The 12,736-nt window shown below is 40.1% G+C and overlaps 1 protein-coding gene across 1 annotated transcript in view; it reads right to left on the minus strand.

The window, feature by feature from the left end:
- The window catches only part of fndc7b (fibronectin type III domain containing 7b), a 47,237-nt gene extending 36,185 nt beyond the window's left edge, over positions 1–11,052 (minus strand). Inside the window, exons 1-10 of the mRNA XM_084723641.1 lie at positions 10,816–11,052; positions 8,851–9,120; positions 7,582–7,845; positions 4,647–4,765; positions 3,691–3,832; positions 2,883–3,143; positions 2,406–2,663; positions 1,951–2,211; positions 1,251–1,502; positions 65–325 (exon numbers count right to left, since the gene is read on the minus strand). Coding sequence (XP_084579767.1) covers positions 65–325; positions 1,251–1,502; positions 1,951–2,211; positions 2,406–2,663; positions 2,883–3,143; positions 3,691–3,832; positions 4,647–4,765; positions 7,582–7,845; positions 8,851–9,120; positions 10,816–11,023 — 2,296 coding nt within the window. The 5' untranslated portion in view covers positions 11,024–11,052. The remainder of the gene's footprint in view (positions 1–64; positions 326–1,250; positions 1,503–1,950; positions 2,212–2,405; positions 2,664–2,882; positions 3,144–3,690; positions 3,833–4,646; positions 4,766–7,581; positions 7,846–8,850; positions 9,121–10,815) is intronic.
- Positions 11,053–12,736: the final 1,684 nt, after the last annotated feature.

Raw genomic sequence — 12,736 nt, forward strand, 5'->3', positions numbered from 1 at the left:
AGTTGGATAGGAGTTGGACAACAGGAATTACGAAACACTTCAGCACTGACTGATTCATTTTTACCTGTCCGTAGTGTCTCAGGAGAGCTCTCGTTGCTGGGGCAGGTGTCGTCCATGGCACTCACCCTGACGCTGTAAACCTGGCCGCACATCAGGCCCTCCAGCCTGCATGATGTCTCGTTGGAGGAACACATCAAGCGTCGGCCATCTTCTCCTATCGCAGCTGCCTTGTAGGCTAGGGCGCCACGACTCGCTTGCCAACTCACCTGCACAAAACTCTGGCCGCAGTTTCTCGTCACCATCACATTAGTGGGCACACATGGTGCTGAAAGACAGGAAACCTCAGTTCAGTACGTTTTCACACATCACACCTGCAACAACGTAGGACAATGAAAAATCAACTGCCAGGTAATAGTAACACTAAACAGTAACCGTCCAATTATAGCTTAGCAATCGCAACTAGGTACCACAGGCCTGTCAAAGTATGTATTTCTCTACACATTGAAGCAGGGTGCATAGAGCTCTAAGAAGAGCGATACTCAGTCTGAAGTGTTTGGAGGATGGCTTTCAAAAGCCTAAAACACTGGAGAAAATGTGTAAGAAATGGTTCAAACTTTGTCCTTATCTGCTCTAACATAAGCTGCAAACATTAGTCCTGCAACTAGTTTACTACTTATAGTATCCCTAAACTCTGCATTTGCCAAATTAATGGCTTATTTATTCTTCATATCCTTTTCTCTTGTAAAAAATGAAGCGCACTGTTTGAAAATATGAACAACAAAGCATATACCAAATATAACACATGTATTGCTTCTTTAAGGACTGCTGTCTGTAGTAAGCATCCAAACGATTTAAGGTTAACATTTGAATGAAGATTTTCTTTACATTTTCACTATTTTTACATTTTATGCCATGGCGCTAACTGGCGCCACAATTTAGGTTTAGGTTTAGCCTTAATCGGTCAGCATTATATCATGTATGCAGCCAATCAGTAAGTTTACATATTTAAGACTCTTTAACAAGGTTCTTATTTCAACATGTGTCAGATAGAAACTTTAGAAAGTCATCTGGTGACAGACCTCTCAGCTGATTCAAGGAATTTAAGAATTAGCATTAGCTGTGTGGATTTGAAACCTAGCTTATTAGACACTGCAATAGTCATTAAGACAGGCAGGGCTTAACGAGGGCTCAATTAACTCATAAATCTATTGATTTGATTGACAACATTTGTCACATTGGTCCTCTCTTACTTTGCATGACAGATAATTCTGTGGGTCGACTGACACAGGAGTCATCGAAGGACATCACTTTCAGTGAGTAATCAAGTCCACACTCCAGCGTGTTGATCATCAGCGCAGGCTCGGTGGTGTTGTACGACATCTGCATGTTGCTGTTTGACACCACAGTTATGTAACCGTCCGCGTCAGTCGTCGCGTTCCAGCCGAGGGTCAGTACTTGTGACTGACAGTCTAAGTCAGCATTCACTTTGGGCCCACAAGGAACTGCACAGAGAGAGGAGAGAAAGGTGAAGACTGGCGTCTGTGAAATGTTGTTCATTATTATGAATTAAAAAACATAATTTTGCTCGCACACCTCCCAGATCTTCTACATACAGACTGATACAGACACAAGGAAAAATCATGGACACCTTATTAGCCTTTGGATCTTACGTCAACATCTCCACTATATTGATCAGAATCCCTGGATTATAGCATGAGCATGCATTGTTGTCATGTTTTGCTAATAAATCTTGCAGTGGACCCCTAAATAACGGACATGAATAAAGTACTTCCTCAGCCAACAGTTTCAGGAGTCTCCTGAAGCAGTGGCCTTCTATAACAGGTGATATTCTGACTTTTTTGTGCTGTTTATAGCCTCTAAACATCTTTCAGTACAGACAAGGTGACATGAAGGGAAGAATCAGATGTGCTGTGCAGAAATCGTTCCTACCAGACTCCATGGAGATGGGCTCAGACGGCATGCTGGGGCACATGCCATCATGGTGGCAGACGGTGACAGTGTAGACTTGACCACATTTCAGGTTGGGCACCCTGCAGCTGGTATTGGTGGAGCTGCAGCTGAGGAGTCCTTGATCTTCATCCACGATGGAGGCGGTGTAGGAGTTCATGTGGGGCTGGCCACGCCATGAAATCAGAGCCTCATTGGCCGCACAGTCCAGCGAGGCTGTAACCTGATCCGGTGGGCAAGCAGCTGAAATGAGGGACAGTTGAGTTTAATTCTGTTCTTTGTCATCAGTTTGCTTGTCTCTTTTCTTTTTTTCCATGTTTATTTATTCTATTTTTCTAATATTTCAGCAATGTAACAGTGCTTGAGTACAGGTTTTCAGTACTCTTTCCACCACTGAAAACAACCCAGAAGAACAAAAGCGAGCAGCCTCACGGTACCTGTCTCTATGGTGACCATCTCGCTCTCAGAGCTGTTGCACAACAGGTTGGAGGAAATGACGGTCGCAGTGTAGTTGGTGCTGCACTTCAGGCCCTCGATCTTACAGGTCAGATTCATCGAGTTGCAGCTGTGAACGACGCCATCACTGTCCTTTGCCATGGCAATGTAAAAAATTGCAGGGCTGCAGCTCCAGGTGATCGTGATGGAGTCCGCTCCGCATTCCTTCACTGCCGATACGTTGTAAGGAGTGCATGGGACTGGAGGAGAGGAGACAATCATGTTGGCAGGTATTAATTATATAGAAATAGCCAATCTTCTTGCATGTGTTTCTGTTTGCTTACATATGTCATATAGAAGCATCAGTATTTAATTAAATTAAGTAAGTTTCATAATGAAAAAACTCTAAGTAAAAGATCTAAATACTTCTTCCACCATTCCTGATATCAAATAAACAGGCAGTATCAGCTTTTCCTCACCTGTCTCGGCCACAGGCCCCAGCGTCCTCGGGCTGGCACATTCATCATCAAAAGCTGTGATGTAAACGGACAAGTACTCTCCACACTGGACACCCTCTATGGCGCAGCTGTTGGACATTGAGCTGCAGTTGTAGACATGTCCCTGGTTGCCGAAGGCCTCCACAGTGTAGCGCAGAGCCCCCTCTGCAAGATCCCACTTGCTGAGCAGAATATCTGAGCTGCAGTCAGCTGAGGTTTGCAGATTTTGGGGAATACAGGGTGCTGGAGACAAGACAAATACACCCAAAGATTAAGGTATTTTACTTCAGTCTCAAAAAGAGTTGTGTTTGCAAACAATAAACATAGTAATTGAAAACTGCAAGCTAAAAAGAGGTGAAATAATATTCTAGTTTTGTAATAAGATTAACATTGTCAATGGTGATATGAAGTAGTAGGGTCAGATTTTAAGAATATCCACCAGAGGGCGCTCACATAAGAGGGGACAACTGTCTCAGAGGTCAGTCCACCTACTAACAGAGCAATCACTCATGTCTTAAACTGTGGAGTACAAAAGTTGCTGTAACTTTTAATTTAAACTGAAGTGAAAAAAATGACTAAGTATTGTACTCACAGAACAGTCACTCATGTGTTTCCATAATTTAAAGTTGCTGCAACTTTAAAATATGGAATTCAAATTATTAAACTGCATGTGCTGCAACTCTTCATTACTGGTAGCACATGTTTGATGTAAAAGGAATGACTTTTTTGTCTTAGATCATTTAATTTGAGTACTATTAAAAAGAAAAGTTACAGAAAGTCGTGGTCATACCTGTGCGAATGTCAACAGTGGAGCTGATCTCGCTCTTGCAGTTCCCTGAGATGGAGTAGACTGTGAAGGAATAGTGTTGTCCACACACTGTATGCGTGAAATAACAGGAGTTGTCTTCAGTCAGACACTCCTGGACACCTCCCTGCAGACAGAAAATCACAAAATATTTCATGTTTAAATGAAAGTACAGACTTACCCATCATGTTACACATATGCTACTTAAGATGCTACATCTAGCAGCCAGTTTAGCACAAAGACTACAAACAGTACAACACAGCTGGCACCTACCAGCACCTCTAAAGTTAACAAATAAACATTTTACATCTTCTTACTGTAACACATTATCATACTTGTTTAATCTGCACAAAAACTGAAGTGTAAAAATGACAAAATGCTGTGAGCTTGCCAGCAGAGACTTCAGGAAGTCGCTGCTCCCATCAGGCACGTAGAAACATAACTTTACAGAGGATTTTGTACAGATTACACAAATGATATGCAGCCTAACGTGTTATATCAATTAGTGAGCTTTAGTGGTATCAAATGATGGATTTTTTTTACCTTTATTTTTGGACAGAGCCAAGCTAGCTATGTCCCCCCATGCCCAGTCTTTATGCTAAGCTAACTGTCTGATGGCTGTAGTTTCATACTTTAAACAAACAAGATATAGTCCAACATGTTACAGTAATTAGTGAGCTTTAGAGGTGTCAGTAGATGGAACTTTTTACCTTAGGAGAGAGCCAGGCAAGCTATGTCCACTTGTTTTCAGTCTTAATGCTAAGCTAAGCTAACAGGCTATAACTTGCAGACATGAGAGTGGTATTGATCTTCTCAACTAATGCACAGCAAGACGGCTAATACGCATTGACCTTTTTTTTTTATCTTGAGAGAATTTTCTCACATATAAATGGATTTTTCATAGAAAATTGCAGCTGCAAACATGTTTTAGTCCAGAATACCTTAGAGTCCACCGCCTTGGCCATGTAGTGGTCTGTGTTGTTCGTGTGCTCCCAGGAAAAGACAATGACATCGCTGGAACACTCTCGCAACAACTCGAGGTTCTCAGGAGGACAAGGAACTGAAAGGAAATACATATTTATATATTAGATAGATAGATAGATAGATAGATAGATAGATAGATAGATAGATAGATAGATAGATAGATAGATAGATAGATAGATAGATAGATAGATAGGCATTTAAAAGGACAAGAGAGGTAAAAAAAAAAAAAAGAAGAAGTAAATGGGGTTAAATATCAACATCAAAGGGTAATGTCTCAAATCCCTTTTCAGGTTAAAACGCCCTGATACTGAAGATTATTCTCTACTGTTGCTTCTCACTGTATGAGGTTTCAGGTTTTACACAAACACAGGCTCATTCTTAGCAGCCTGAACACAACACAATATGATATAGACAGTGGAGCTCAATAGGAGACCCAGTTTTCAAAGAAGTGCACCTAGTGATGCACTCAAATAAACGTGTGAATTTAGACACCAAACAAAACAAGGGGGAAAAAAACAAGTTGTAAACAGTGATTCCCCAGAGGACCCCTGACTGATATGACCTGCTTATCCTGAGGAAAAAAACAAATAGCTTAAACGTATTGTAATTTAAACATAACATCACAATTGCAAAGAACCAAGTGATGGTTTTAACATCTTAAACCCGACAAAAGTCCAGTCCTCGGCGTAATCTTGAATCTAATTGTCAGTTTTATGTGATTAAAATGTCAGAATTCAAATGTGGATCTCATATGTGCCATATTCTGTGAATCACGATCATGTAAAAACGTCTTCAAATTCTGTAAAATCAAATTCAAATTTGCTGTTTCCTTTCGCTAAAAGGTTTTATATCACCAGACTGTGCTATTTAAAGTTTTCCCTCCAGTATTAAATGGCTGTGTACTTGACATGTAACAATTACTTGTCATAAAATCACATTCAGCATCATCCAAGTCACGACAGTTTAGCTGTGGCACAATGTGGCCCCAGGGACGGGGTAGGACAGAAAATCTCAACCAGGCTCTCCAGCTGAATGGAGTGACATGTGAGATGACAGGATTAACTGCCTGCACAAAATACATGGCGAGGTGGAGCTTTTTGTCAGCCAAAAATCTAACAGAGGCAGAGCCATGGAGTCGGTTGACTGGCACTGATGGGTTGGTTCTTTTTGGTAAAGTTACCAAATCCAGAGCTGGGCTTTCAGTTTGTTTTTAGCCTTTTTTATATAGGCAATCTGCTGTTTTTATATATTTTTAAAAAGTGCTTTGACCATATTTTCCTACCATTAAGGCATTTTCTTCGGTTAGTTTGGAAAACTGTTTTTAAACTAAGCAGCCTGAGAATGAGACTGAATTAGTCACCAAAAAAAAAATATATATCAAAACTAACAAAAATGTGGGTTAGCTGTTTATGTTCTGCTCTCTCAGGGTCTAACTAAGCATGTTGTGTGTTTTATTTCTTGTTGATGGCCAATTTAACATCAGGCCAAAGGACAACAGCTTAAAATTAAAGACGTTTGGGTAACATTTACAGTGACGTTGATCACTGTGCATTGCCCCTGAGAATAAATAAATTAAAATGAATGAGGTTTAATAGTCTCCAACGGGCTAATGGGTAAGGCAAATACATGGGAAGTCTGATTCTGAGGTAGCGGGTGATTTTTTTCATCAGTCGATCGTGCGATCAGTCCTTCCTACCGAATGATAATTATTTCAATTTGTGTTCTACTTTTGCTGTTTGGTAAAAAGAAATTAACAAAGTTGAATGGCTTGAAAAAAGTTTTCAGTATGATTCAAGGGCACATGGCTAGGTAATTTAACCATCTCTCAGAAATAACAGTCACCAGTCATACAATGGAGGCTGAAACTTGGCCAAACTCATATTTAAAGCAGCACTTCACTGATATTTAATATTAAGTTCAGTTTACTTCTAATGAGGAGTGCTAGTCAGCCAAATACAGTCCTAGCGCATCTAACACTGATGTGAACCGATGCGAGGAGCATCAGGGAGGTCGGACATCAGAGAAGCAGCGCAGAGAAGGGGCGTGTAGGGTCAGAATATTTTCACACCTGAGACTTTAAAATATAGAAATCAAATTACTATACTGTATGTACTGCCACTCGTCATTATCGGTAGCACGTTTGAGGTAAAAGGAACAACTTTTCTGTCTTAGATCGTTTCATTTGAGCACTACTAAAAAGACAAATTATAAAAAGATGTATTTTATTAGACAAAAGTATGTGTTTATGTGTGTGTAGTGCTGTTGAGACAATGTCGTGGTCATACCTGTGTGAATGTCTACAGTAGAGCTGATCTCTCTTGCAGTTTGCTGAGATGAAGAAGACTATTTTCACATCTAACTCAATAAATTTTTTGAGTTTATTTCGACCAATCAAGAGTTGGTGATTGTTGGATCCATGGAAAGATGATTTTTATTTTGTGTGTTGAATGAAGTGTGTTTTACAACAAAAAAATTAATGTTTCTGTTAATGAGAGTGATAAATCGTCTGTTTCTAGTTAAACAACTAATCTCACTCTTTAATAAAATAGGAAAATCTCTGGAGAGATACTTTTCTCTGGAGAGTCCTGACTGAAAAATGCTGAAGTTACCCTTTAAAGTTTGGTGGACTCCAGCAGGTTATTTTTTTTTTACTTTTTAACGAGCAGTTCTACTACTACTACTGAACTTCAGCCCTGTGACATCTCCATCTATGAAAGGATGTGAATCATTTTGTTGTGTACAATAGCTAAACAGATACTGCTGAGTCACTGCAGGAAAAAAATGCTCTCATATGAACAAAAAAGGGTTATAAGAATGACTCAGCTGGGTGGTTATGAGGGGGAGAACAGACTTTGGAGAAGATGTTAGTATGCAACAATAATGGCGTCTCACCTGTCTCAAAAGTGGCCCAGGTGGTGTTCATCATGTTCTTGCAGCTCTCTGACATGGGTGTTACATGCACCGTGTAGCTCTGGCCACAGCTCAGTCCGGTGATCTCACAGTTGGTGCGCTGGCTGGTGCACATCAGCTCCGTGCCGTTTTCGCCAATCGCCGTGGCCCTGTAGGAGTCGGCCCCGAACACGGCCGACCAGTGCACCATGGCAGAGTGAGTGGTGCAGGTGTAGTCCACGGATACTGATGCAACTGGTGTCAGCTCTGCAAGAAGCACAGAACATTAGCCAAAAAAACTTAGACCTATAATTTATGCACGTTTTATGTCAGAAACTGCCTGCCTGACCAAAGGTGGATATTTCATGCCACGATCGCATAATAAAAGCTGTCAGTCTCCTGCCTGAGGTGCACAACGCGAGGGGAGATGGAGATACGCTGTGATGCTGCCAGAGGAGTGCTGACTAAGATTATGGCATTTACATGAATAAAGTGCAAAATAACAGATTTGTGTATATTTGCCAGATGCTCTGAATAACTCACTAGATTTGCTACTGGTGGTTTAATTCATACATTAAATATTTGGGCAGTAAAAATAGATCCGTGGATATGGGTTGGCACTGGACCAAACCACTACGAGGCACTGATACAATCTTTCAAAACTTGAAAATGTAAAAATTAGTACAGGTACTTTGATACAATAATGAATCTAACTAACTGACTGACTGAAAACTAACAGACAACAGTGGTTAAATAGTTATATATTTAATTTTGATCAAAATTATTACTAGCGACAATTAAATAATCCCTGGATATTGGTAGGGACATGTCCATACCATCTCTACCCAGTTCTATGGCCTAGTTCTGCCTGTACTTTACTTTCATGTAATGATCTCATCATTCATGACCCATTTTCAACACTGATCCTGACTAGAAAGTTGTTTTTTTGAGTAAAAACGTTGTTTGTTTTTTTTATTTAAAACTATCACATTATCTCTGATATGCACAACTTGATAACATACCGTTGAAGTTATATATCTCATACTTAATATACCGTAAAAAAGGCCAAAATAATCACCTTAGATTTCTGTTTTTTCTTACGGTTTATGTTTTCATGACAGACTTGACAACAACTAGGTTGTCAGGGCATCTGAATCCCTTTTCCCCCTCAGGATCATATTCTTCGTGTCTGAAAGGAACGCCTCAGAGAGAATAGCTGACCTAGATCCTAATCAACAAGTTATTGATATTAGTTTGGCCATGCGGACTCACTGTTGGTGGTGTATGTGTAGTCTGTGGACTCGCTCGGCACCAGGAACTTGTTATACGAGGACACTGATATCAGATAGGTGGAACACGGGAGGACGCCTTGGATGTCCAGCTTGGTGTCTGAGACGTTGTACTCAGACGGCAGGCTGGTGGGTTCATCCATATCCTGGATGGAGACATGGTACATCAGGACGTCCTCCACTGGCTGCCACGTCACCCTTGCTGAGCTCCTGCCAGTCATTGTTGATGTGACGCCCTCTGGAGGCTCCACCACTACAGACAGACAAATGCACTTTGTTAGATTCAATTTGATGATGTTAATAACTGAAGAAGTTTTGACATAATGTCTGGGGTCTTAAGATGTCCACCTCTGAAAGTTGTTAAATTTGAAGGGAATTACTGTGCTGAAAAAAAAAACTGCTGCTGTTCCTGCTTTGGAACTGGACATCGATTGAGATTTTTCACCATATTCTAATATTTTATAGACCAAACAACTAACTGATTAATTAAGAAAATGATCAATTATCTGATGATGGAAATAATAGTTAGTTGCAGGTCTAGCTAGGATTATCCAGAGCAACTCTGAGCACCACAAACAAAATGAATCCGAACTGTACTGAGGCGAAGGCACAAATCTCAGGGACAGATTTCCCAAACCTTGGACAGGTAATCTCAGAACTATCTGCATGGCTATATACTGTCTGATGGGTGTAAGCAATTTGGGATTGGAGTTAAAACCACAAATGGCTGGTAAAGGGACAAAATGCAATTCTTTACCCAATTTCCAAACTAAGGATCAAAAGATAGAAGGTGCTGTTGCTGTACAGATGGTAAAAGCCTTTGAGGCTTTACCAGATCAAAAATCTCGTTGTGTCAATATTTTGTGAAAGCAACAATAATCATCCCTACAAATTGTCAGAATATTTATATCGAGGTATTTGGTCATAAATATCATGATATCTGATTTTGTTAATATGACCCAGCTCTAATGTTGGGCTATATAATAATAATAATAATAGTGACATAACTGAGCTCTATTTAGGCTGACCCTGGAAAAGAAGACAACATTTGGAGAAACATTTTACAGTTGTAGTGGTAGCTTTGTCATTTTTAGTACTTGTTACTTGCTGGTGTAATAATTAAATGTTATTTAATGGTAGCTGTAGTCAAAAACCAGTGTTGCAGAGTAGTGAACTACATGTAATTAACTTGTAGTTAAACTACATTTTGCAGTAGCTTGCTGGTCATTCAACTACATTCATATTTACATAGAAACTCAAATTACTTTTTTGCCATCTTTTGTATAGTTAACTACTGAAACTACAAACAATTTTGGGTCATAAAAGGAAAGGATTTATTACTATCATTATTATTATTATTATTATTATTGCTTCTCTTCTGACTGATGAACGTGACATTCCTTGTACTTTCCCATAAATAGTTGGGTATTTTATTTTATTTTTATGTCTATGTATGACTTGTGAACAAGTAGGCATTTTGCTATAAACTCAACTGAGTTGGTCTCATGTGACTGTATTTTGTTCCACGTGCACATTGTCATTTTGATCTTTTTTATTTGTTTGTTTGTTTGCTTACAAAGTAGTTTGAACTACTTTTTCTAAGCAGCTTCAGTTAACCGAACTAGATGTCTCCCTTGGGTAGCCTTGCATTAGTTAAACTTCTTCCAGTGTGAAGTAATTGGCAGCTTGCAAAGTTCTGCTTTCAAAGGAGCTTCCCCAACACTTCCACTGACCATATAACACAGTCAACCAATCAACCAATCAAGTCAATCAACTTTTAGCTTTTCCTGCCGTGAAGTTTGATTCAATAAAGAATAAAATGTTGCATGGAGGATTGGTCATAATGAAACCATCTGAACAACATCTTCAGAATAATTAACCACTCTGTATCCCATCAACTCGTCACTGAACAGTTTAGGCTCCAGATGGACTGAAACTGGTCACTCACAGGTCGTGATGGTCCTCACTTTGCTGCTGGTCCCCACACCGGCCATGTTAGCTGAGTACACGTAGCAGTCGTAGTTGGTGGAGGGCTGCAGGTTTCCCACCACCGCGCTGAAGTTGGTGTAGGTGAGGTTGAGTCTTTCTCCGGTGGTCTGAGAGTGCACGATCAGATAGTAGTACTCCGCCGAGGGCTCTTCAGTCCATTTTACCATGATGGAAGTACTAGAAATCGCCCGGCCTTCTACTATCTGCGCTGTATCGGGTACTGAGGGGAAACAGCAGGGGAGAAGGCCTCGTTTAGGTGCTGCACAGCTGCGTAGTGTCCGTGCGTAATGGTGCGTTTTTGCGCGTAACAATGGACTATAATATTATATAACTCTATTGGAGCACAAATATGTCACAGTTTGACCCCTGAGGACGAATGGCATGGATATGCTGCCGAATCATGGGCTTGAATTTAATGTAACGGTTTGTGGGGACAATAAACATGTAAATAATAAACAATAAACATGGAGAGACGCCGTTCTGTTGCCAGAGCACCACTGACTAAGATTGCAACATGCATGGGAATAAATGAGAGAAAAATGTTTATAATTCTCACTTTCCTTCTGTATAACTCTTTAGATTTTGTGGCTAGACTTACGTAGTGGAACAAACCAATGTGAGGCATAATTAGGGGGAGATGGAATCTGTCAAAACTTGAAACCGCATTGTATTGTGTCTATTATTAGCACATTAGCACATATTAGCACAGGTGCTTTGCCATAATCCTAAAAACAGTTTTACTAAACATTGACTAGACACTGACGGACAACAGCTGTTATATTTAAAATGTTTTGATCAAAATTACTGCTTGGAAAAATTCAGTGGTGCTGGATATTGGTAGGTAGACGTCCTCACCATCCCTCCCACCTTGTGCCCAATCAAAAATATCAATAATCCCAATCATTTAATGCTGTATAAACTGTCTTCTTTACCTGTGGACACCATCGCTGTATGCGTACACACCACATAGTAGAAAACAATGACTTTGAGAGTCACTTTGTACTCGGTTCCCGGTCGCAGACCCACGACTTCCTTCTCTGTCTTGGGTGCTCGCTGGGTCACCACAACCGGTGCAAAATTTCTATCGTTTTTCACTCGGAGGTCCAAAAAATAGCCTGTTGCCCCACTGTATTTTTCCCACTTCACCAGAATCGATGAAGGGCCCGAGGGTGTTACTGACGTGATGTTGCATTCTGTAAGAGATGGAAAAACATACAAGGCACTGAAACAGGACTTACTGCATGTTTAAGCATCACAAATACACAAAAAACAGACATATAAATAAATATTTGCCATTATTTCATAATACCTGAACAACAGAGACATCTTTAGCTTCAATGATCAAATGTGCATTATAAATATTGATAATATAATACTTAATATTCATATTTTAAAATAATCCACGTCCATATGGGGTCCAAAATATTATTTACACTGATTTTCTTGGTTTACTCACCTGCTGTACTATAAGGTATCTGTAAACAACAAAAAATAAAATTAATAAAATGCTCTAAATATGTTAACACTAAATTAAATCCATATTTTTTCAGGTTATAAGATAAAACAGGATATTTACCTGAGTTAGAGATACCAGTGCTAAAGAAAACCCTAAGGCTCCCAACAATCCCATCTTTGACATTGAGTGCGGGATTACAATTAGTTTAGTATTCAAGGGAGCCAAATACAAAAGGTGTTCTGGAATCTTTTGAGCTTCAGCCCAGCGCGTGTGGGAACCAATCAGTATCCCCCAAATGGGGACAGGCTGTCCCACCAACAGCCCCGGGCGGTCAGGAGGGAGGGATGGAGGGCGGGAGGAGGATGGATGGAGGAAAGTCTGGTGAATTTACCTTAAGTTCTAGATGAAAAGAAAAGGTCCCTCC

This window comes from Lutjanus erythropterus, chromosome 7, assembly GCF_056507025.1.
Source record: "Lutjanus erythropterus isolate fLutEry1 chromosome 7, fLutEry1.hap2, whole genome shotgun sequence".
NCBI classification, from domain to species: Eukaryota; Metazoa; Chordata; class Actinopteri; order Lutjaniformes; family Lutjanidae; genus Lutjanus; species Lutjanus erythropterus.